We start from the raw sequence: 24,140 nt of genomic DNA on the forward strand, positions 1-24,140 counted from the left end.
TGACCCAAATCCTCGGGCCCCTGCACCCATGTGGGAGACCTGGAAGAGGTTTTGGCTTCAGATTGGTGCAGCTCTGGCCATTGTGTCCAAATGGGGAGTGAACCAGTGGATGGAAGACCTCTCTCTCTCTTTCTTTCTCTCTCTCTCTGCCTCTCCTCTCTCTCTGTAACTCTTGACTTTCAAATAAATAAATAAATCTTAAAAAAAAAAAAAAAGGCAATGGTCACTGTGGAACAGTGGTTCTCGGGACTGCCCCTCACAGTATGTTTCTGAAAACTCAGGGGGCATATTTGGCTTTCACAATGAGTGGGCATGTTCCACACATTTGCTGGGTAGAAATTGGGGATGCTAATGTATCTGGAAGTGTGGACTGCCAAATGTCCCAGTGGATATATATATTTTTTTAATTTGACAGGCAGAGTTAGACAGTGAGAGAGAGACAGACAGAGAGAAAGGTCTTTCTTTTCTGTTGGTTCACCCCCCAAATGGCTGCTGCGGCTGGCGCTGTGCCGATCCGAAGCCAGGAGCCAGGTGCTTCCTCCCAGTCACCCATGTGGGTGCAGGGCCCAAGCACTTGGGCCATCCTCCACTGCCTTCCCGGGCCACAGCAGAGAGCTGGACTGGAAGAAGAGCAACTGGGACTAGAATTGGCCCCCATATGGGATGCCAGCGCCACAGGTGGAGGATTAACCTAGTGAGCCACGGCGCCAGCCCCAATGGATATTCATGTACACAGAAAATATATTCGTTATTATCATAGAACTTAGAACTTAATTCATTTGACATTTAAGTATACTATTTTTAAAAGATTTATTTATTTATTTATTTATTTGAGAGGGAAAGTTAGAGAAGGGGAGACAGAAAAAGATCTTTCATCTGCTGTTTCACTCCCCAAATGGCTGGAATGGCTGGATCTGGGCAGACCTGAAGCCAGGAGCCAGGAGTTTCTTCTGGGTCTCCTACATGGGTGCATGGCTCCAAGCACTTGGGCCATCTTCCACTGCTTTCCCAGGCCATAGCAGAGAGCTGGCTCGGAAGCAGAGCAGCCAGGCACCCATATGGAATGCCAGTGCTGCAGGTGGAGGCTTAGCCTACTATTGCCACAGCGCCGTCCCCAAGTACACTGTTTTTGTTTTGTCTTACACAGTTTTAATAGTCAGTGACTTTTCTTGTTCTATGAATGTAATTATGTTGTGTTAGAATCCGGTCAGGAAAACCACATTATTTTAACAGAAATAATTTGTATGGTGAATTGCTTGAACAGGTGTTGGAGGAATGAAAAAGCACAAAGGGAGCACAGAGATAATAACTTTAAGAAACAATGATCTCCAGTAGGGCTGGGGAACAAAGGGAAAATGCTAGATTTATCCAAATTGAAAGCCTGGGAGAGAGGCCGTTTTCCTGGGGGTTCATGGCTTCACTCTTGAGTGGTCTGAATCCATTTTTTAAAATTATTTTAGAGAAATTATAGCTTTCCTTAAACTTTTGTTACAGGACATGGAAGAGCTGAGAGATACCTCAAAGTCCAGAAGACATTCCTCCCTACTCCCATAACCCTCCTTGTCCCCACTCTGTAAGCAGCAAAGCAATTTCCTCTTGGTAATTGGAATCAGTCACCTCAGCCAGAACAGTAACCCTTTCTTTGTCTGTTGTTTCCATAGCACAAGGAGCCCAAAGTGACCAGGCAACCAGTCTCAATGAAGCCATGATTGTGATCCCTGGTGGAAGTCTCCCTCCATGGGAAGTAAGACCTCCAAGCCAGCAGAGCTCAGAGTTAGACACTGGAAACAAATCTGTGTCAGTAGACTGTTGCCTCTAACCTTGATTCTTGGGCCTGTGTATTGGATGCTGACTTAAAGTACATTCTGTATTCCATAAGAGAGAATTCCTGTGCACAATTTCCTAGTTTGAGTGGAACTCGGTCTTCAGTAGGTCACTCAATCATTCTTCCAGGTCAGCTGCACCTGGGTGGTGAGGTGTCTGATAAGACTGGTATATTTCCATTTGTGTGACTCCACTGCCATATTTATTTTTCTTTGAAATAAGTTCCTTGGAAAAAAGTAATATTGCATTGAACATCATACAGTATAACGTAAGTTCATAGATAACAGTACTGTCAGCAACATCATGGACATAGAAAGAAAATCCATATCCACAACTTGTTTCTACTACAGTGAAGGTAAATAACTTTGTTTTTCATGATGGAAGGGTATTATAATCAATTTGCCACCAGGTGGCTTTCTACTCTTATACCATGGTGCCCTATTTGAACTCAGTGGGATATCTCTGATATTGGCAGGTATCAGTCTTTTTTTTCTTTTTTAAGATTTATTTATTTGAAAGTCAGAGTTAGAGAGGGGAGAGAGAGAGAGAGAGAGAGAGAGAGAGATCTTCAATCCATTGGTTCACTCCCCATATGGCTGCAATGGCCAGGGTGGGGCCAGGTGGAAGCCATGAGCTTCTTCCATATCTCCCACATGGGTGCAGGGGTCCAAGGACTTGGCCATCTTCCACTGCTTTCCCAGGCACATTAGCAGAGAACTGGATAGGAACTGAAGCAGTAGAGATTTGAAATGGCGCCCATATGGGATTAACAGCAACAACACTGACCCCTGATACCAGTCTTAAAGTGGGGAAGCCTATGATGTTCAGCCCATGCATTGCCTTTATTCCTGACTCCATGGCTACTTAGCTAGCATTGTAGTAGCTGGAGAAAGAGACCAACTCTACCAAATGTACACTTTCCTTATTTTTTAAGATTTATTTATTTATTTGAGAGGCAGAGTTACAGAGAGGGAGAGACAGAGAGAGAGGTCTTGCATCTGCTGGTTCACTCCCCAAATGGCTGCGATGGTTGGAGCTGGGCTGATCTGAAGCCAGGAGCCAGGAGCCTTCTCTGGGTCACCTACATGGGTGCAGAGGCCTAAGGACTTGGGCCATATTCCACTGCTTTTCCAGGCCATCAGCGGGGAGCTGGATCAGAAGTGGAACAACTGGGACAAAAACTGGCACCCATATAGGAGGCTGGCACTGCAGGCAGAGGCTTAACCCACTATGCCACAGCACCAGCCCCCTTATTATTGAAATCATTCTCTGAGTGGATGTCCTATGGTGAGCATGCACATAATGAGGACACAAACTCCTCTTACTCGTGTCCATTTAGAAGATGCATCCATACATCTCTTCCTCAGACCTCCTTTTCACTAATTTATCAAATTTTTTCCAATTTGCTTACCATTTAGCAAAAACCATCAATAATTTCCTATGAATGTGTTTAGATGTATACAGTGAATTGCTGGAAATTACTGGTACTGAGAAAATTTCCCTTCAGGACACTCATCAGGGGCATTCCTCATGGGGATTGTAATTGTGAAACAGCTTGTGTGTGTATCTAGGAGGACTGTCTGTAAACCAGAAAAATGCTCTTGGGAAATTCCCCGTGAGGTTGAAGATGCAGAGGCAATATACCAAGAGTACTTGCAAAGATCAAAGGCATCTGAGCCACCTGCTAAGTGAACTTGTACTTTCTGGACGTGCTCAAGCCCAGACTCTCACATACATTCCATTTGATGAAGGACTGTCCTTGTGCACGTCCAGTCTTATGGATGGTAGGTAAAATAAAGGGCAGCTGAGGTTACTGGTCATGTGATGTCTCATCACTAGCCATTCAAATTCACTCAGCAAGGGAGGTACTGTATCTCAAATGAAGACTAGTGATCTGCTGAAAAGGGTGTAGTCTGCTCTAAAACCATGGAAGTCTGCATTGCAGCTCTTTTAGATAGCATCTCTGTTCGCAACAGACACTTTGTGGGAGGCAGAATCCGTCTCCTATGGGAGGCGAAGCCCGCCTCCCATAACATGGCGCTGATAAGGAGTAACCAGCTTTTACACAGCTGACTCATCTTGACTACTAGAAGCTGCAGGAGCCGATTCATCCTCTGATGGGAAGAGAACAGCATGCTCAACACGTGGACAGGCGGAGCACGGATTGGTGGAGAGGACTATAAAGGAGAAGAGAGACGGCACGGTGGTGTGGGTTGGTTGGAGAGTGCGTTGGAGAGTTCGCGGGGAAGTTCGCTGCTTCATTCTTTCTCGTTTCTCTCTACTCATTCTTGCTTTGGGAGTTTGCTGTTTACTCATTCTTACTTTACTATAGAAAAGACTTGTAAAAAAGGGAACAACAAGCGTCCGGTCCAGTGCACGCAGAGGAGCAGCAACACTTAAAATGTCATTGAATTCCTCTGGCTCATAGGTCCTGCCACAGATCTTTCTTCTATTTTTTTTTTAATATTTATTTGAGAGGCAGAGTTACATACAGAGAAAGGGAGAGACACACAGAGAGGTCTTCCATACTCTGATTCATTCCCCAAATGGCCGTAATAGCCAGAGCTGGGCTCTTCTGGGTCTCCCACACAGGTGCAGGGGTCCAAGTACTTGGGCCATCTTTACTGCTTTCTCGGACCATAGTAGAGAGCTGGATCAGAAATGGAGTAGCCAGGACTAGAACCAGTGCCCATATGAGATGCCAGTGCCGGAGGCAGAGGCTTAACCTACTATGCCACAGTCTCAGCCCCAGCCCCAGCCCCTCTATTATTCTTTTTTTTTTTTTAACTTTTATTTAATGAATATAAATTTCCAAAGTACGACTTATGGACCACAATGGCCTCCCCCCCATACCGTCCCTCCCACCCACAACCCTCCCCTTTCCCACTCCCTCCCCCCTTCCATTCACATCAAGATTCATTTTCGACTATCTTAATATACAGAAGATCAGCTTAGTATACATTAAGTATGGATTTCAACAGTTTGCTCCCACACAGAAACAAAAAGTGAAAAATAATAGATGATTTTTTTTAAATGATGATGAAATCAGAGCAGACCTATTGTCATGTTTAATCCCAGTGAGAGTCAAGTTGGGAATTGATAATTTCTTTCTTTCTTTTTTTTTTTTTTTTACAGAGGATCAGTTTAGTATGCATTAAGTAAGGATTTCAACAGTTTGCACCCCCATAGAAACACAAAGTGAAATATATTGTTTGAGTACTCATAGCATTAAATCTCAATGTACAGCACATTAAAGATAGAGATCCTACATGAGGAGTAAGTGCACAGTGACTCCTGTTGTTGACTTTACCAATTGACACTCCTGTCTATGGCATCAGTAATCTCCCTATGCTCCAGTCATGAGTTTCCAAGGCTATGGAAGCCCTCTGAGTTCTCCGACTCTTATCTTGTTTAGACAAGGTCATAGTCAAAGTGGAGGTTCTCTCCTCCTTTCAGAGAAAGGTACCTCCTTCTTTGATGACCTGTTCTTTCCACTGGGATCTCACTCACAGAGATCTTTTGCCAGAGTGTCTTGGCTTTCCATGCCTGAAATACTCTCATGGGCTTTTAAGCCACCCTATGTGTTTCTTGGTTAATGGATCACAGCACTCCACTCCACTGTAGCTACATATTGTCTGTAAAATCCGAAGAGGCCCAACTAGGATTGTGTCTCTTTTCAGTAGTAGATGGTGTAAGGTGCAGCAATTTGTCTTTTTCCTTGAAGGGCATCTTCCAGATCACTAGACTCCCAGAAACTTCACTACGATGGTGAATTTTCTTGAGGTTTACAGACCACTCTGTCTTACCTGTATTATATTAAGGCATCTACAGTGTTTGTTACTTCCTCTTCAGCAGGTCCGATCAGTCTACTGTCTTTAAGACACTGATCAAGATCGCTGCAGATCCCGGTTGCCCCTCTTCCAGGCCAGCTCTCTGCTGTGGCCAGGGAGTGCAGTGGAGGATGGCCCAAGTTCTTAAGCCCTGCACCCCATGGGAGACTAGGAGAAGCACCTGGCTTCTGCCCCTTTGGATCAGTGCGGTGTGCCAGCTGCAGCACGCCGGCTGCGGTGGCCATTGGAGGGTGAACCAACGGCAAAGGAAGACCTTTCTCTCTGTCTCTCTCACTGTCCACTCTGCCTGTCAAAAAAAAAAAAAAAAAAAAAAATCGCTGCAGACAAGATTACAGCAGAGGGTTTACATCCCATAGATGAGACTGCAAAAATGGTCATCTTGCCACATAAAAGAAAACAACCTTTGGTGAAAACTGGAATAGATAAAGCAGAGACATTCCAGGTGCTGAGGGCTGTGTTTATTTGCTGCTATAAAAAAGAGCTCATATGGAAGGGCCATTGCAGCTGGCACTGCCATCTGACCAAGTTTACAACATTTCACAGTTGTTTTCTAAGACCCACCGTACCTTCTGCAGAGGCCAGACAGGTGAGTGGGATGTGAGAGTGTCACTGCCCCCGCATCTGCCACATCTTTTACAGTAGTATTAATTTCTACGTACTCCAGGGCTGTGGCATTGCTTTGGTTTTCTAGTCTGGTAGCAAGGAGAAATTCCACAGGTTTCCTTCACTCTGTGGACCCAAGGAGCAATGTGGAGATTATGCTAGTTCTTGAATATGTCTATTCTAATTATATGTTTAAGAATTGACCATAAGTGGATCTGCAGAAGTTTGGGATCCATGGCGATTTATATTTGGGTGAAAACTCAATTTATCACCTGACTAAGTCTCTACTCTGGTTGGTGGACCCAGTGGTATTTTGGATCCTTAGGGATTAGGATTGATTCAGAAACAATGTCTAGTAATCCCTGAAATCCTTTTTCCCAGCACATGGTTACCCAATCTATGACATCAGGTTCCTTTTGGGAAGGCTTGAATGAGGATTTGTAGTATATATTTATAGCAATGCTACAAGATCTATCCTTAAGGGGATCAGCCTCCCATTCTGTAAATATACATAATTTTATCTATTTGAGAGAAAGAGTGTTTCCACCTGCTGGTTCAGTTTCCAAATGCTGGCAGTAGTTGGCACTGGGCCAGGTGGAAGCCAAGAGCCAAGCTGAAGCCAGGTCTCCCATGTGGATGGCAGAGATCCAACCACTTGAGCCATCACTTGCTATGTACAGGAAGCTGGAATCAGGAGTGGAAACAGAGACTGAACCTGGGCAAGCCTTCCCTTTTAATCAAGGTGCTCTGTGTCTGTGAACTGGCTTAGGAAATTGGATGAGAGGAGAACTTTTTATTTGATAGCTTAAATCAGGTTCTAGGCAGGAGAACTAAAGTTTTCCTGTTATAAAGATCAAGGGATATTTCAGAAGTCTTCCATTTCATTCCTAAGGCTACTTAGGGCACTTCCAAATATTCCTGTAGGTCAAGACCTTTGAGAACTACTTTGCTCCTGCTGCCCATTTTAATAAATATACCCACTTCTTGATGCTACTTGGCCATTGCCATTTCAGATTCCACAGTATTAAAGAAATCAGGGATCCACCTCAATGGAAGCATCTCCTTCCATAATATCCAGCTAAGCCAGAGCTTCCCTAGTGCTCCCCTGACTAAGCCTTAAGGTAAAGACCTCCCAGAGATGTGGACACTGAACCCCCTAGGGTTAGGTAATAATGGGGTTGGTTGTATAGATTACACATTATAAAATCATCCCGGTATTCCTACCATCATAAGCCTTTGAGTTTCTTTCTCTACATTATATCAGAGGCATTTTGGCATCTTGAGCTCATTGCTTACAGACCACTGTTGTGTGTGAGTCCCCTCCCCCAAAAGAAACTATTTAATGAGTACAAATTTCTTAAGTACAACTTTAGGAATACAGTGATTCTTCCCATCATACCAGCCCTTCCACCCTCACTCCCACTCCACCTCCCTCTCCCATTCCCATTCTCCATTAAGAAAAAACAAACAAACAAAAAACCTGTTCCTTGACAGGACAAGGGCTGTTCAAGTCATTGCTTCTCAAAGTGTCAATTTCACTTCTACAGATTTCCTTTCAGGTATTCTATTAGTTATCACAGATAAGGGAGAACATGTGATATTTGTCCCTTTGGGTCTAGCTTAATGATGGGATTTCATTTTTTATTGCTGTGTAGTATTCCATCCCATAATTTATTTAAGATTTAAAATTTTTTTTTTATTTATTGATAGGTAGAGTTACAGACAGTGAGAGAGAGACAGAGAGAAAGGTCTTCATTCCGTTGGTTCACTCCCCAAATGGCTGCTGCAGCTGGCACTGCGCCGATCCGAAGCCAGGTTCTTCCTCCTGGTCTCCCATGCAGGTGCAGGGCCCAAGCACTTGGGCCATCCTCCACTGCCTTCCCGGGCCACAGCAGAGAGCTGGACTGGAAGAGGAGCAACTGGGACTAGAACCCGGCGCCCATATGGGATGCCAGCACTGCAGGCAGAGGATTAACCTAGTGCGCCATGGCACCAGACCCATATCCTATAATTTATTTAACCAGTCAACAACTGATGGACATTTAGGTTGATTCCATGTCTTTGCTATTGTGAACTGAGCAGCAGTAAACATGGGTGTGCAGATACCTCTTATTTGCTGATTTCATTTCCCTTGGATAAATTCCTAGGAGGGGAATGGCTGAGTCATATAGTAGGTTTATATTCAGATTTCTGAGGTATCTCCAAACTGATTTCCATAATGGTTTTACCAGTTTACATTCCCAGCAACAGTGGATTAGGGTACCTTTTCCCCCAAGTACTCTCCAGCATTTGTTGTTTGTTGATTTCTGTATAAAAGCCATTCTACCTGCAGTGAGGTGAAACTTCATTGTGGTTTTTATTTGCATTTCCCTGATGGCTAGTGATCCTGAGCATTTTTTTCATGTGTCTGTTGGCTATCTGGATTTCCTATTTTGAAAAATGTCTGTTTAAGTCCTTGGCCCATTTCTTAACTGGGTTTTGTTGTTGTGGAATTTCTTGATCTCTTTATATACTCTGATTATTAATCCTTTATTAGTTGCATAATTTGCAAATAATTCCTCCCATTCTGTCAGTTGCCTCTTCACTTCCTTGAATGTTTCTTTTGCAGTACAGAAGCTTCTCAATTTGATGTAATCCCATTTGTCAATTTGGCTTTGATTATCTATGCCTCTGGGATCTTTTCCAAGAACTCTTTGCCTTTGCCAATGTCTCGCAAGGTTTCCCCAATGTTCTCTAGTAATTTGATGGTATCAGGTCATAGATGTAGGTCTTTAATCCATTTTGAATGGATTTTCATGTAAGGTGTAAGGTATGGGTCCTGCTTCATACTCCTGCATGTGGAAATCCAATTTTCCCAGCACCATTTGAAGTGACTGTGTGGGAGTTTTATTTAACCAAGTACACAAACTGTCAGAGTCACTTTCAGTGCATACGTTAACATGTTAAATCTAGACTTTCTGGTAAATGCACCCATGTCAATAAAGTTAGCCCAATCCTTTGTTGATGAAAAGTTGTTCAGCCTCTCACAAAACTATGTCACCAATGACAACACCAGTCTTGATATTTGAGTTGTTGATATTATACATTCATATTGGTCTGCAGTTATAGTTCTCTCACAATAATTTTTTAGAGGTTGACTTTTTAAAGATTTTAAAAATTTTTTATGTGAAAGGCAGAGTTACAGAGAGAGAGGGAGAGGCAGAGAGCCAGGAAGAGAGATCTTTCATTCTGCAATTGACTCCCCAAATGACTGCAATGGCCTGGGCTCCACTGAAGCCTGGAACCTGGAACTCTATCCAGATCTTGGGTGGCAGGGGCCCAAGTACTTGGGGCATCTCTTCTGCTGCTTTTCCAGGCCATCGCAGAGAGCTGGATTGGAAGTGGAGCAGCCAAGACTCAGAATCAATGCCAATAAGGAATTCTGGCACCTCAGGAGTCAGCTTAACCTAGTGTACCATGATGCTGGCTCCCACTAAACTTGTACATACAGGTACAAGCCTCGTACTGCTTTGTCTTCTTCTTCTCCTCCTCCTCCTCCTCCTTTTTTTTTTTTTTTCTTAATAGGAAACTATTTTCTCTTTATTTAGACCTTATGGAGAAAAAGAACTTTGGTCACATTTTACCTTAAGAAAAAAAAAAAAAACCATCTTTACATATTTCTAAATAGATAGGACTAAATGATCAGATAAATAATTTCTTCTGTAAAAATTGACCAGATGTGGGGCTGGCGCTGTGGTGTAGTGGCTAAAGCTGCCGCCTGTAGTGCCAGCATCCCTCATCCTGGCTGCTCCACTTCCAATCCAGCTCTCTGCTATGGACTGGGAAAGCAGTAGAAGATGGCCCAAGTCTTTGTGCCCCTGTGCGGGTGATTCTGTACCTGGTGGGGAGTCTGCCTGCCCTGCCAATGCAGGAGGTTGAGAGGGTGTGGCACACCATGCCCCGCCCCCCCCAAGGACCCCACAACCTGACTGCTGGCAGGCGGTGAGAGCCCCAGGCGCTTCTCCCCCACCCCTGCTCCCTGTGAAAGGGCCCTGTAATCACCAATCAGGTAAACAGCTCCTGGATGTGGCCCAGGCCCATTAGGACCACCTGGAAAGCTATCCTAGCTAAGTGACCTTCAAGCTGATTGGAGAAGCATAGCGGTACCAGTGTCGGTTCTCTCCCATAGAATTAGTGTTGCCCTGAATTAGTTACGTCCCTCCTGCCTGCCCTTTAATGATGTGCTTGCTTGTTAATAAAGTGGACATGTTCATGGAAACTTGTCCCCGATGCTTCTTGCTGAGGAATGCTGTCGTCTCACCATCCCAGGAGTGCACGGGCCTGGCAGGTCAAGCCTGCACCCCTGCACCCTCGTGGGAGATCTTGAAGAAGTTCCTGGCTTCTGGCTTTAGATCTTCCCAGTTCTGGTCATTGTGGCCATTTGGGAAGTGAACCAGTGATGGAAGACCTCTGTTTCCCTCTGCTTCTCTGTAACTCTGCCTTTCAAATAAACAAATAAATCTTAAAAAAAAAAAAGTATCCAAATTTTATCAAAAACCCAATATACAATGTAATTGAAATTATATAGGCTGGCGCCATGGCTCACTAGGCTAATCCTCAGTCTGTGGCGCTGGCACCCTGGGTTCTAGTCCCGGTCGGGGCGCCGGATTCTGTCCCAGTTGCCCCTCTTCCAGGCCAGCTCTCTGCTGTGGCCCGGGAGTGCAGTGGAGGATGGTCCAAGTCCTTGGGCCCTGCACCCCATGGGAGACCAGGAGAAGCACCTGGCTCCTGGCTTCAGATCAGCGCCGGGTGCCGGCCACAGTGCGCCGGCCGCAGCAACCATTGGGGGGGTGAACCAATGGAAAAGGAAGACCTTTCTCTCTGTCTATCTCACTGTCCACTCTGCCTGTAAAACAAAACAAAACAAAAACAAAAACAAAATTATATAAAGACTGCTTTGGGATCATAGTATTCCAAATATATGTGAGTTGTAATTCCATTCTGACAGGTATGAAAGTACTTATTTTCATGTTGCTTTGGTCCAAAGGAGCTGAGTCTGAAAGAGTAAATTAAGTACTTAATCTATTGCCAACATTAATTTAGATTGTGACTGGCAGCAGAAATATCCATGATGAATATTTCTGCTATAGCAAAGTATATGTTTCACAAAATTTTTACTGAGAAAAATATGAGGAACCAAAAAATAAAATAAAAAAAGATGGAAGCACTACTACAAACAAAAGGTATCTCCCTGATACTGCATTTGAAGGGGGGAGATTGGAGCACTGATGATGCTACTATGAAAGGAAGTTGAGTACGGTATTTATTTTTTTATACAATTCTTGCTCTTCATAAAAATGATTATAGTCATGAGGCCGGCGCCGCGGCTCACTAGGCTAATCCTCCGCCTGGCGGCGCCAGCACACCGGGTTCTAGTCCCGGTCGGGGCGCCGGATTCTGTCCTGGTTGCCCCTCTTCCAGGCCAGCCCTCTGCTGTGGCCAGGGAGTGCAGTGGAGGATGGCCCAGGTGCTTGGGCCCTGCACCCCATAGGAGACCAGGAAAAGCACCTGGCTCCTGGCTCCTGCCATCGGATCAGCGTGGTGCGCCGGCCGCAGCGCGCCGGCCGCGGCGGCCATTGGAGGGTGAACCAACGGCAAAAAGGAAGACCTTTCTCTCTGTCTCTCTCTCTCTCACTGTCCACTCTGCCTGTCAAAAAAAAAAAAAAAAAAAAAAAAAAAGATTATAGTCATGCCCATAAAAGTGTAACTCATGGCATTTGAAAGCAAAAATTCTTCATAATTATTTAAAAGGGCCTTTTTTAAAAATTATAATATGGGGCTAGCACTGGGTATAACAGGTAAAGTCACCGCCTACAGTGCCAGCATCCCATATGGACGTGGGTTCAGGTTCTAGTTGCTCCACTTCCGATCCAGCTCTCTGCTATGGCCTGGGAAAGTAGTGGAGGATGGCCCAAGTCCTTGGGCCCCTGCCTTCTGTGTGGAAGACCTGAAGAAGCTCCTGGCTCCTGGCTTTGGATCAGTGCAGCTCTGGCTGTTGTGGCCATTGGGGAGTGAGCCATCAGATGGAAGACCTCTCTGTCTCTCTCTCCCTCTCCCTCTGCCTCTCTGTAACTCTCCCTTTCAAATAAATATATCTTAAAAAAAAAAAAAACTAACACAAAAGGTCTGTGCATTATAACAATAAGGATTACATTTTTAAAAAAAGATTTATTTTATTTCTTTGAGAGTTATAGAGAGATGTAGAGATAGATCTTCCATCCACTGGTTCACTCCCCAGATGGCTGCAACAGCCGGAGCTGTGCCTATCTGAAGCCAGGAGCCAGGAGCCAGGTGCTTCTTCCGGGTATCCCATGCAGGGGCCCAAGGACTTGGGCCATCTTCTACTGCTTTCCCAGGCCATAGCAGAGAGCTGGATCAGAAGAGGAGCAGCTGTGTCTAGAACTGACACCCATATGGGATGCCACCGCTTCAGGCCAGGGCTTTAACCCGCTGCGCAACAGTGCCGGTCCTGGGGGCTTACTTTTAATACAAAGACTAAGTGTTTGGGAGTTATGACAAATATCATTTTATAATTGCTCTTTGCATCCTTTTTGTGTTTTGGATCTTCCACTTCATCAGGTGCTCAGCAGCTTGGAGTTCTTCAGCAGATTCTTCTTTCTCTGACTCTGAATCACTTTCAGGGTCATTTGGACTTTCAGGTGACTCATTATCATCATCATCATCATCATCTCCAGCCATGTCACCCTCCCCATCTTGGTCTTCCACCTCACTGAAGCCAAGTCCACGATGTCGCCGATCTTCCTGCTAATTTACTGTCCATTCTTTGCTGATACTAAGACTCCAGTTCTGTCTTCTTCCCGTTTGGAAGTGAGATGTTGTTTTGTGATCTCCTGTGACAAGACGATTGTATGTTCTTTCTTTCCTGCACCCCATAAGTCTCAAGAGCTTTTGTTTTCTCTCTTCATTCCCCAAGTCTGCCATCTACCAATTGCTAGATCCAAGACTGTCCAGTGGGGAGGCTGAATGCTCTCCTCTCATGGGTGAGACTCCCTGGCAGCACTCATCGTTGGGGTGATCCCGATGGGGAATCCTGAGCCTACCTGCCGTTCTCCTCGGCGACACCAGCAGCCTGCAATGCACCAGCAGGCCAAGCAGCGCCGCTACAGAGCGCAGTGCCCTCTGGCTGCTCTGTCTCCTTATCAAACAGCTGGATGCTATTTATCTTCTGCCAAGAATATGTATTCATTATACATTGCTTTCATTTTATTTTTCCATTATTATACAATTAGGGCATTATATTCATTAAAAAATTTAGTACAGGTAGTAATAGTATCTATGATTTGCATTTCAGAATAGTCACGGGGCCAACATGGTGGCATAGCGAATTAAGCCGCCTTCTACAGTGCAGCATCCCATATGGGTGCCAGTTCGGGTGAGTCCTGGTTTCTCCACTTCTGACCCAGCTCCCTGATACCGCACCGTGGAAGGCAGTGGAGGAGGGCCCAAGTGCTCGGGCCCCTGCATTCCCGTGGGAAACCCAGATGAAGCTCCTGGCTTCAGACAGGCCCAACTCCGGCTGTTGTGGCGATCTGGGGCGCAAACCAGCAGATGGACCTCTGCCTCTCCTTCTCTCTCCCTCTCTCTCTCTCTAAATCTGCCTTTCAAATAAATCTTAAAAGAGAATAGTCAAAGGAGTATTAAAAATACTAGTTACAAAAAGGAGATGGGGGTCTGATGCATGAGAACTGCTTCCTCTGCCTTCAAATCTGGCCTTAAAAATTCTGTACAGGCCTATCCATGGTGAAGTAAGGGAGATGTTGAGTGCATCCTCCAAATCAAATAATTTGTTACCATCTGGAGACACCGCTGTATTCATATGCAGAATTCAGTGCCTTTAGCCATTTACCTGCAAAGCCTTGCAAGGTGATATTAGTCAACACACACAGCAGTGAAGAACTGCCTCGAAGGTGTAACAAAAGCGATCTGTTTTGGGTTTGAGTGGGACTTGGGGAGGTTTTTTTTCCTCCTGCACATTGCTAGTGTGGAAGTAACTGCAATAGTACCCGCGCGGGAGTCAGGAGGCTACATCCTCGGTTCCCTTTGTCTGCATGATCTGAACCGCAATCTGTAAAACTAACTTTGGGATTCAGCTGCTTCCCCAGCCCGGGGGGCTGGTGATAAATGCAGATGCTACGGTACTGCTACCACTGCCACCTCTCCTTTCTCACACGTACTCATCCCAGAGGCGCTCAAAGTGGGGAGAAGGAACTCACGTTTGGTTTGTGCAAGAAGGCTGGGTGTAGGGTTTGATACTGACCCAGGAACCCTGCAACTCTAGTTTGCCGTTCTGCGCTACTTTGTCCTTACCTATGGCCAGCAGCGGATCTGGGGCCGCGTGGGGGCATTCCCTCTCTCAGTGCTTCCTCGTTCTCTGGACGTCAGCTCCTGTCCCTTTCTCAGGGGAGCTGCCCTCACCCACTCTCCCACTTCAGCAACATTCTCCACGCCCACCGCCCCCGCCAGCGATCGCTTATCTCGGTTTGTAATTACCCTTCTTAGCAGTGACTGTGTGGTTCCTGTCAGAGCCCCGAGTGGGCGTCTCGTCTGTTTATGCTCCCTGTCTCTCTCTGGCCAGCCAGTGCCTGGTACCAGGAAGGCACTCAGTACTTAGTAGTTGAATGAATACTCGTTTGCTCCAAATCCCAGAAGTACCAACACTTACTGAGATCATGAATATTCCCATCGTAGCCCACGCTGTAACTGGTAGGAGACTACGTGGTTTCCCTCAACAGCTCTTCTCCGTGTCTACCCGCAAAACCCAAACCCAGGCGGTCTGAATTTGAGTCAGAGCGAGCTTGGCTGGAAGGTGGCCGGAGAACAAGGGGAAAGGGAAGGCCAGAATCCCTGGTCCCCAGCTCCCGAGAAACACTCGCTGAGGAATCCCAGGGTGTCCAGGGCCTCCCCGCACCAGACAAAGAAAGCCCGGTGCCGGTGGTCCCTGGCCGAGAACCACCCTGGAGACTCGAGGTCGGGGTCGGGGAAAACGGCTCTGGGAGGGCGGCGGGACCTAGTCTCCCAGGCCAAAGTGGGGGCGCGTGAGTGGCAGCCTGTCTCGTCCCGCCTGGTGTGCGGGCACGGGTGGGCCCTGGGCTGCGCGCGTGTGCGACTCTCCGGGCAGGCCCCGCAGCGGCCCGGGGCGGCGCGGGGGCCCGCTCGCCGGCGCTCAGGGTGCAGGTGCGGAGAGCAGGCGGCAGCCCGGCCCCAGCGCGCGGCCGCGGGCCGCGAGGCGCCGCTGCAGGCGGCAGGAGGCAGCGTCGGCCCGGGCGGCGCGGCGGCGAGCAAGCCAGCGCGCAGTGATGTCAGTGGCGGCCCGGCTGGCAGCAGCCGGCACTTCCTGTGGAAAGGCGGGCGGGCTCGGCGGCGAGCCCCACTAGCCAGTGTCAGCCTCTCGGCGCGAGGGGGCGGCGGCGGAGGAGGAGCCGGGGGAGGGCTGTCAAATTGGGGAGCCAGATTCCCCCTTCCCCTGGCAGTCCCTTCCGCTTCCCCGGCTCCCGGTGTGACATCTGCGGGCCGGGGACCTGCAGGCGTGTGCGCGCCAAGGGGCGGAAGAATGGCAGTGCTCAAACTCACCGACCAGGTAGGGGGGCGGCGGCGCCGGCGGGCGGGACGCGCGGGCGCGGGGCGGCGCGGAGCTGCGGGACGGGGGCGCGGCGCGGGGCGCGCCCGCGGGCTGTTTACTCGCGGCGAGGGGCGGAGTGTGTGCCGCCGCCGGTGCCTCCTGGGGCGGCGGCGGCGGCCGCCGCTCGCCCCCGCCGCGCCGTCCCCGCCCTGGGCCGTCGGAACTGCGCGCTCGGCTCGAGGGCCCGCGAGCGCCGGGGCGCGGATGTGCGAGGAGCGTCGCGCGCGGGCCAGGCTGGCAGGGGGAGGGGAGCTCGGGGTGCCCCGCAGGCTGGGAGCGCGCTCTCCGGCGTGGGCGCCGGCCGGGGGAAGGTGGATAGCGAGCGGGAAGGGGTCTCAGTTGGGACCCCCTCCCGGAGGCAGGCGGGAGTCGAGCCGAGACCGCTGCCTTTATCCATTTGATGGGACCTCCTGACTTCCTCTTAGGAGCCCGGGCGCTGGGTGCGCGGACCGCGATGGGGACCTAGCGCCGGCGCTCCGGGCTGTCTGAGCCGGAGGTGTAGTCGGGTCGGAGGCTCCCCTCGCAGGCGGAGCTGCCCTCTGCGTGTCCATCAGCTTTGTTGCTTTCCTGGCCGAGGCATCGCGCAGGGCAGCTCTGGAGCCGCGGCTTGCACGGGGTTCTTCGCCGAATCGCACTGGCGGTGCTTGCTGCGGGGTGTTGCATTCCGGACTCTGCTGCCCTTAGGACGTCGGCTCCCACAGGCGTCCAGACAAGTTACGTGACGAAAGTCGGCATCTCTTTAACACTAAAGAAAGGAAGCTGCCGTCCCCTACCCCCGGGGATTCATGCGTAGTGAAATGAACCTTGCTTTGGGGGTCCTGGGGGGCGGAGAGGCGGTCTTGACTTGGACACTCGGGTCAAACGTGCCGGCCCTTGGTACTAAACATCTCGAACTTCAGGTTGCACGTGGAGCCTCGTTGCCTCGTTAGTATCCACGCAAACAAGATGTAACCGAAATGCAATTGATTATCACAATGATTCGTTCTGCCTTTGAGAACCAGATGTTCAGGTGTTTTTCTCTGAGGCGTGTGTGTGTGTGTGTGTGTGTGTGTGTGTGTGTTGGGGGGGGCGGGGAATGGGAGGGTGGCCACTGAGTTAAAATTCATGTTCTTAAGATTAGCTGCAAGAGCAGCTGGTGATTGTGGTACATCTACTTGTTTTTATTGATTCCTGTGCGTTTAGAAGTGTCTGTAAGCTGCTATTAGGCTCTCCTCCTCCACCTTTTGGTCACACACTTCGCCAACTGTTAAGACATTAGATTGTTTCAAATCTCACCGATTCAGTAAGCCTAAGTGCTGTCCTCGTGGCTGGTACAAGTTATTATACTTGTCTGCATTCTTACATCTTTAGAGTACAAAAAGTCATTCTGTTTCTCACAGGCGTTATTGTCTACTAGAGGAAAGAGTTTCACCTAGAACTTTTGAGATGTGAGGATGCACACACAAGATGACCTGGCCCCACCCAATCTTTCGATATCTGAATGAAGAACCAGATCCGGAGATGTGAAACCAGTCCTCCTCAGGGGCCACGGCCATAGTCGGGGAGCTGGGGCTCCTGGCGTTGCCTTCCAGACTCTGTGCTTTCTGCTCATGGGAGAAAGACACCTCCCTGTTCTTCCTGGATGTGTTCTAAGGCTTGCTAGAAGGCATCCCTTCCCAGATCAAGATCAGCCCTGCTGACAAGTGCATTCCTTGGTCTTAGAAAGGAAGTTGTTCTTCAGGGCTTAGCAGAGTAGGGTTTTCAAAGATGTTTGTCTTGTAGAATGTTTCTAAATACATCTCCTTCCTTCCCTCAACAAACCAGCATTACCATGGAGAGAAACAAAGAGTTGCCCAACCTGCATGTGGTTTCATCTTCTGATATGTGGGGGGAAAAAAAAAACCAAAAACGTTCTAAGATTGAAGAACATCTAAACATTGCCAGGCTGTCTTGGGGCAAAGCCAGAGGGAGACTGGGTGGGGAGCAGGGGTGGGCTGGGGTGGGGTGGGGAAGGGAGCAGTGCTGGTTTCTTTAGGTCCAGGAAGTATGTGGTCTTTTCTTGCCTTATATAGTCTTACCTCTTGTGTCTGTGACTCTCAATTCTTAGAAGCTGGCTCTTAGCCTCATCAACTCACTTAAAAACCCTTTGCTTACACCCCTCCAGAAGAGTTTGCTCCATCCTGGGGAGTAGGGAGCCCCCCTGTCTGGAATCCTGCCTGGGGCTCCCTGAAGGAGTGGAGCCTCTAGCTCGCTACTCAGTTCTGGTAGAGCAGTCACCTCTTCACCCCCTCCCTCCCCTGCCCATCTGCTGCAAGCCCTCTTTGTGAGACAAGTCTTGACTTCTGCTGTGGCTCTAAGATTTCTAGTTTGAAGACACATCCTTGCTGTTGATAATCTGAACCAGGACTTGTTTTGGTTAGTCTTTCAGTGTGGTTCAAGGAAGAGGCGACAGTCAGTCACATTCCTTCTGTCCTGCTAAAGGGGGGTGCAGGGGTTTGCTAGCTGGTAGCTGTTGTCTCTTCAGCAGTCAATCATGCAGTGGCCTCTAAGTCATACAAGAGAAGGAAAATGCCTTTTCCTAAATTCTGTTTTAGGGAGGGTAAAATGGAAGGGGGAAGGGAGGAAGAGGGGGAGGCCAGTGTGGTTTTTAGTCTTTTTTTTTTTTTTATAATTATGAAAAGGAACTGGGAACTATTGCTACAAACAAACTTGGCATTTAGCACTTCTGCATTTCTAAGCCTGTTTCTTCTGTTTTCCTCTTCAGACAATGCACAGAATTTTACTTGCTGTGTAAAGGGACCAGCCATCCTAGTTTGCCCAGGACTGACGTGTTCCCCACTGTTTGGTGCTAAAATTGAGAAAATTCAAGGCAAACTGGGAGGACCTGATTATACATCCTTTAGCATAGAACACACTCAACTATGTAATTAATCTAGTAATGTAATTATTTTCTCCCAGATGGACATTAGGTATATTTATATCTTTGGAAAAGCAACATAGTTTTAAGTTTAGGAAGGAAAAAATGCTTACATACAAATGTAATGCATTTTGGTTCAAGATAGCCATGAAACTTTTGTAATTTGATAATTGAATTTTTAAAAAATTATAGATTTATTTATTTATTGGAAAAGTTGAGTTACAGAAAGAGAGGGAGAGACAGAGATCTTCCATCCACTGGATCACTCCTCAAATGGCTGCAATGGCCAGGACTGGGCCAGACCAAAGCCAGGAGCCAGGAGCTACTTCAGGATCTTCCATGCAGGTGCAGGGGCCCAAGGTCTTGGGCCATCTTTCCCAGGTGCATTAGCAGGGAGCTGGGTCCGAAGTGGAGCAACTGGGACTTGAACCAGTGCCAGTATGGGATGCAGACACTGCAGATGGCAGCCTTACCTGCTGTGCCACAGTGCCAACCCTGATATTGAACCTCTTTGAAATGTTCTTTCTGTCATAGAATTACAGCAGTTTGTTTTAAGGGTGTGATCATATCTCCTTCCACCAATTTTTTTTTTTTTTTTTCTCACAGTTCCAAAACACCAGGGTGGCTAAGTGCTGTTGGGTAGTTGAAGCGTTCGCTGTTCTTACCTGATTCTCCTCCTGGTGCTGAGCATCACTGCCGTCTCTCAGGCTGCCTGTGGACAAACTCTTTTAGCAGGTGGCTGTTCTGGGGCTTCCTGCCTGGAGGCCTTCTGGCTTCGTGTCTCCTTGCCAAGTCCTAGCTCACACTCCAGTCACCTACCTCCTTGCCAAAGGCATTGGCTGGCCTCTGTGGCAGTGGCAAGAAGCGAGAGCTTCTGCAGCTTTGAAAGCAGGATTTCTAGCCCACGGTGGGGGCGTTGGGACACATCACGTATTTTATTGGATTGTCCTTCCATTGCTCTCTGGAGCACTGGTGTTAAAGCAAACACTGTGCTGTAGTCCTGCCTTCAGCAGAGAAGGGAAAAGAAAGCCTTGATTCTTTGGACCTTTTTCTGGTTGTTTTGGGGCCCAGCTGCATGGCTTTGGGAGTGTACTTGGGAGCTGAGATTTCATGGCACACACCTAATAGTGGCTTGTGTTTTTTGTGCTCTCATTGAATGTTGGCCCTTGCTGTGAATCATCTCTCTTAATCCTCCCACTCACACCGAGAGGTAGGTGGTGGTGTGATTCCTATTTTATAGATGAGAAAACAGAATGGAGAGGCTAATTGACTTCTTTGAGGTCACACGCCCAGCAAGTGACCCGGCACAGTGTCTACCCTGGCAATCTGATTGCACAGGTGGGGCTCTGACCACAAGGCTATACTTTTCATAGTTGAAAGGGCAGTGCAGCTGCAGGACTAATGGCTGCCTGCTCTTACGTACTGGGAAGCCATTGGGTGAACAGCATTCCCTGCACTCCTCCTGCCTCTTGGGGCCAGACCCACTTTTGTCAGAGGAAGGGACCATTTCGATGCTTCTGCCTGGCTCTGCAACCTCTCCACCTCCCCGTCCTCGGGAATGATGTGTTGGTACCTTGGGGAGTTTTTTCTTGAATATTTTTTATAGAACACATAAACTACAATCATTGCAGTGCAACCAGAAAGCTAGACAAGCAAAAAGAAAAATAGTTAAGACCATCTGAAGTCTCTGTGCTTGGAGGAGATAACCACTCTTGACATTTTGATGTATTTCCTTCTAGTCTTCTGTCTGTGTTGTCAAATACATGTTTTAAACTTTCTGTGTGTTGATATCACTCTCTTTCACCTGCACACAAAGCTGATATCTGTGCTCTCCAGACCAGCGACTTTTCCAAATAAACTCAAGCTTCTCTTAAATGTCTGATTGGATGCTCTAGCACACTCTGACACCAGCTCCCAAGGTTTAACCTTGGATTGATTGATATTTTCTTTTAAAGATTTCAACTTTTACTTGCAGAAGCAAATATAACTAAAAAGGTACAAATACTCATATCAGGGCCAGGGCTGAAGTATTCTTTGACAAAAATTTACATTTCAACAATTTAATGTGAATTTTTATAGACTGAAGTATAACCTGAAATCACTTCAAAATAGGCAAGAGCTACAGAAATCTAGTAGTCCTGAGATTTTAAAGCTAGTTTAAGCTGTGGCACTTTTTGTTTGTTTGCTCCAAAGAAAATTCCGTATTGAAGATCCATAGTTAAAAAAAGGTTGGCTGAAATAATGTTCCCTAAGGCCCTTTGGAAGATTGTTTGAGTGTAGTATTATTTGAAAGACCCTTTGTGTGAGAAAATTGTTAGTGACTCAGTGGATTTTTTTCCCTGACACATCACATAGTAAAACAAACAAAAGCACATTTACAGATACTTGTAGATCATTAGGAGTTACATAGAATTAGGATAACCGTATCATTTTTAACCAAACTGGGACACTTTGGAGAATTATGGGAAGCACTACTAAATATTAAGCTAGGGAATAGGTGTCAACCAGGACTGGCCAGATACGCCTGGATATATGGTCATACGACATGGATTCTGTATTTGCTCTCCTCAGGCTTGACAGGGGCAGTGAACTAGTTTGAATTGTCTTTTTTTTTTTTTTTTTTTGACAGCCAGAGTGGACAGTGAGAGAGACAGAGAGAAAGGTCTTCCTTTACTGTTGGTTCACCCGCCAATGGCCACTGCGGCCGGCGCACTGCGCTGATCTGAAGGCAGGAGCCAGGTGCTTCTCCTGGTCTCCCATGGGGTGCAGGGCCCAAGTACTTGGGCCATCCTCCACTGCACTCCCTGGCCACAGCAGAGAGCTGGCCTGGAAGAGGGGCAACCGGGACAGAATCCGGCACCGGGACCGGGACTGGCGCCGCAAGGCGGAGGATTAGCCTATTGAGCCGCGGCGCCGGCCGTCATTTTCTTTTGAGTCAGGTCTACACTGCAGCACGTTTTACAAAGAATGTTTTGTGACCCTGTGCAACTCTAGATTTGGAAAATGGCTTCCATCCATGTATCAGTTCGGGTCAGTTGGTCCAGGGGTTATAGGAGTAATCTGGTAGAAATATTCTGACTCTCAGTCAAGGATGGGGGAAAAGCGTGCTGACTGATTATTAGCATGGCATATGTTGTGTATTAGCCAGCCTTTGACAGGTCAGATTAACCCCTGTGGGATTCAGATCCATTTTTTAAAAATACTCATTTATTTATTTGAAAGAGTGACAAAGAGAAAGGAGAGGCAGAGAGAGAGAGAGGTCTTCCATCCACTGGTTCACTCCCCAGATGGCTGCAACAGCCGGAGCTGCACCGATCCAAAGCCAGGAGCCAGGAGCTTCTTCCAGGTCTCCCACACAGGTGCAGGGGCCCAAGGACTTGGGCCATCTTCTACTGCTATCCCAGGCCATAGCAGAGAGCTGGATCGGAAGTGGAGCAGCCGGGTCTCGAACTGGCGCCCACATGGGATGCCTGTGCTTTAGGCCAGGGCATTAACCTGCTACGCCACAGTGCCCGCCCCCTCAGGTCCATTTTTGTAAGATGAGGTTGGACTGGATTCCTTTATGGAGCCTCAGCTCTGTTCCCTCCTTCCTTTGACTCAGTCCCTTTATTGGAAGTTCAGGTTATAGACTTTCCATTTTATTTTCACTTTATTTGAAAGGAAGAGAAACAGAGATCTTCCATTCACTGGTTCACTACCCAAATAACTGCAACAGCCAGGACGGGGCCAGGCCAAAGCTGCAAGCCCAGAATTCCACCCGGGTCTCCCACATGGGTGACAGGTGATCCAACCACTTGAGCTTTCACCTGCTGCTTCCCGGGGTGACCATTAGCAAGAAGCTTGGATTGGAAGTGAGGGCGCTGAGGACTTGAATCATGAGATGTAGGTTTCCCAAGTGGCATCCTAATTGCTGCACCAAATGTCTGCCCCAAGTTACAGACTTTCTTACAGATGTGGCTGTCAAGGGTGTATTTGCACATGAGCTCCAATCTGGCTCTCCAGGTAAAACAGTCAACTTCAAGTTTCAGGAGAGGGCTTGAACCAACACTGATGATTTAGGAACTGGTTCTTATTCTGCCCCATAAGCCTGATAAACCCTTCAACCAGTGTCTTATTTGCCTCCTCCCTTTTTTTTTTTTTTTTTTTTTTGAGATGGGAGAGGAGGATGTTGTCAATGTTCATGTTTGTAAAAAAGGTTTGTAGCCCAAGAGCTAGAATGAACTGTGAACCTTGCTTTCTGTTGTGACTTTCATAGCTTTTAGGGGCCCTTATTTTCTTTTTCTTTTCTTTAAAGATTTTATTTATTTACTTATTTGAAAGGCAAAGTTACAGAGAGGCACAGGTAGAGACAAAGAGAGAGATCTTCCTGTCTGCTGGCTCACTTCCCAAATGGCCGAAACTGCTGGAGCCGAGCTGATCCGATGCCAGGAGCCTGGAGCATCTTCTGGGTCTCCCACGTGGCTGCAGGGGCCTAACCACTTGGGCTACCTTCTGCTGCTTTCCCAGGCACATCAGCAAGGAGCTGGATGAGAAATGGGGCGGCTGGGACAGCAACTGGCGCCCATAGGGGATGCCTGCACTGTGGGTGGTGGCTTACCTGTTATACCACAGTACCGGCTGAGGGTCCTTTCTTGTCTGCTCTTCTGAAAACTGAAAATTTGTCTAGTACTCTATGAATTAGGCTAAGCAAATGAGAATGCAGTCCACCTTTGGACTCTTTCGGGCTTTGCTAAGCCAATGCTTTCTTGTGTTTTCTGGTTTTCATGTGTCCCCAGTGAGTCTTAAGCCCCCAGTGTAACATTGTGTCTTTAAATCAGATGATTATTTTGCTTCAAGGGAGCCTCCAAAACTCCTACCAAAATCAGAGGAATTTGTAGAAACACCTAAGACCTGCAAATGGAAATTTAACGACCGTTCTAACCTATCTCTAGAACTTTGAATATTAAAGTGTTCTTGTTTTGCTTTAGTTTTCTTTAAAAATAGCACTCAGGGGGCCAGTGCTGAGGTGTAGCGCTGAGGTAAAGCCGTAGCCTGCAGTGCTGGCATCCCATATGGGTCCTGGTTCTTATCCCAGCTGCTCTACTTCCGATCCAGCTCTCTGCTATGGCTGGGAAGGCAATAGAAGATGGCCCAAGTCCTTTGGCCCCTGCAGCCACTTGGGAGACCTGGAGAAGCTCCTGGCTTTGGATCCGCGCAGCTCTGGCTGTTGTGGCCACTTGGGGAGTGAACCAGCAGATGAAAGACCTCTCTCTCTCTCTCTCTCTCTCTCTCTCTCTCTGCCTCTCCT

General features: G+C 47.6%; 1 protein-coding gene and 1 pseudogene across 10 annotated transcripts in view; one reads left to right on the top strand and one right to left on the bottom strand.

Moving 5' to 3' along the window:
• Positions 1-12,759: 12,759 nt before the first annotated feature.
• Positions 12,760-13,472, bottom strand: LOC138848861 (small acidic protein pseudogene; annotated as a pseudogene).
• Positions 13,473-15,627: 2,155 nt separating this feature from the next.
• The window catches only part of ANKRD44 (ankyrin repeat domain 44), a 368,927-nt gene continuing 360,414 nt past the window's right edge, over positions 15,628-24,140 (top strand). For 9 of the 10 annotated variants that reach the window (XM_070070443.1, XM_051849305.2, XM_051849310.2 and 6 more), the window contains exon 1: positions 15,671-15,915. In XM_070070443.1, coding sequence (XP_069926544.1) covers positions 15,889-15,915 — 27 coding nt within the window. In that variant the 5' untranslated portion in view covers positions 15,671-15,888. Of the gene's footprint in view, positions 15,916-24,140 lie in introns of all 10 variants that reach the window. The other variant, XM_051849303.2, reaches the window with a different exon arrangement.

This window comes from Oryctolagus cuniculus, chromosome 3 (genome assembly GCF_964237555.1).
Source record: "Oryctolagus cuniculus chromosome 3, mOryCun1.1, whole genome shotgun sequence".
NCBI lineage: Eukaryota > Metazoa > Chordata > Mammalia > Lagomorpha > Leporidae > Oryctolagus > Oryctolagus cuniculus.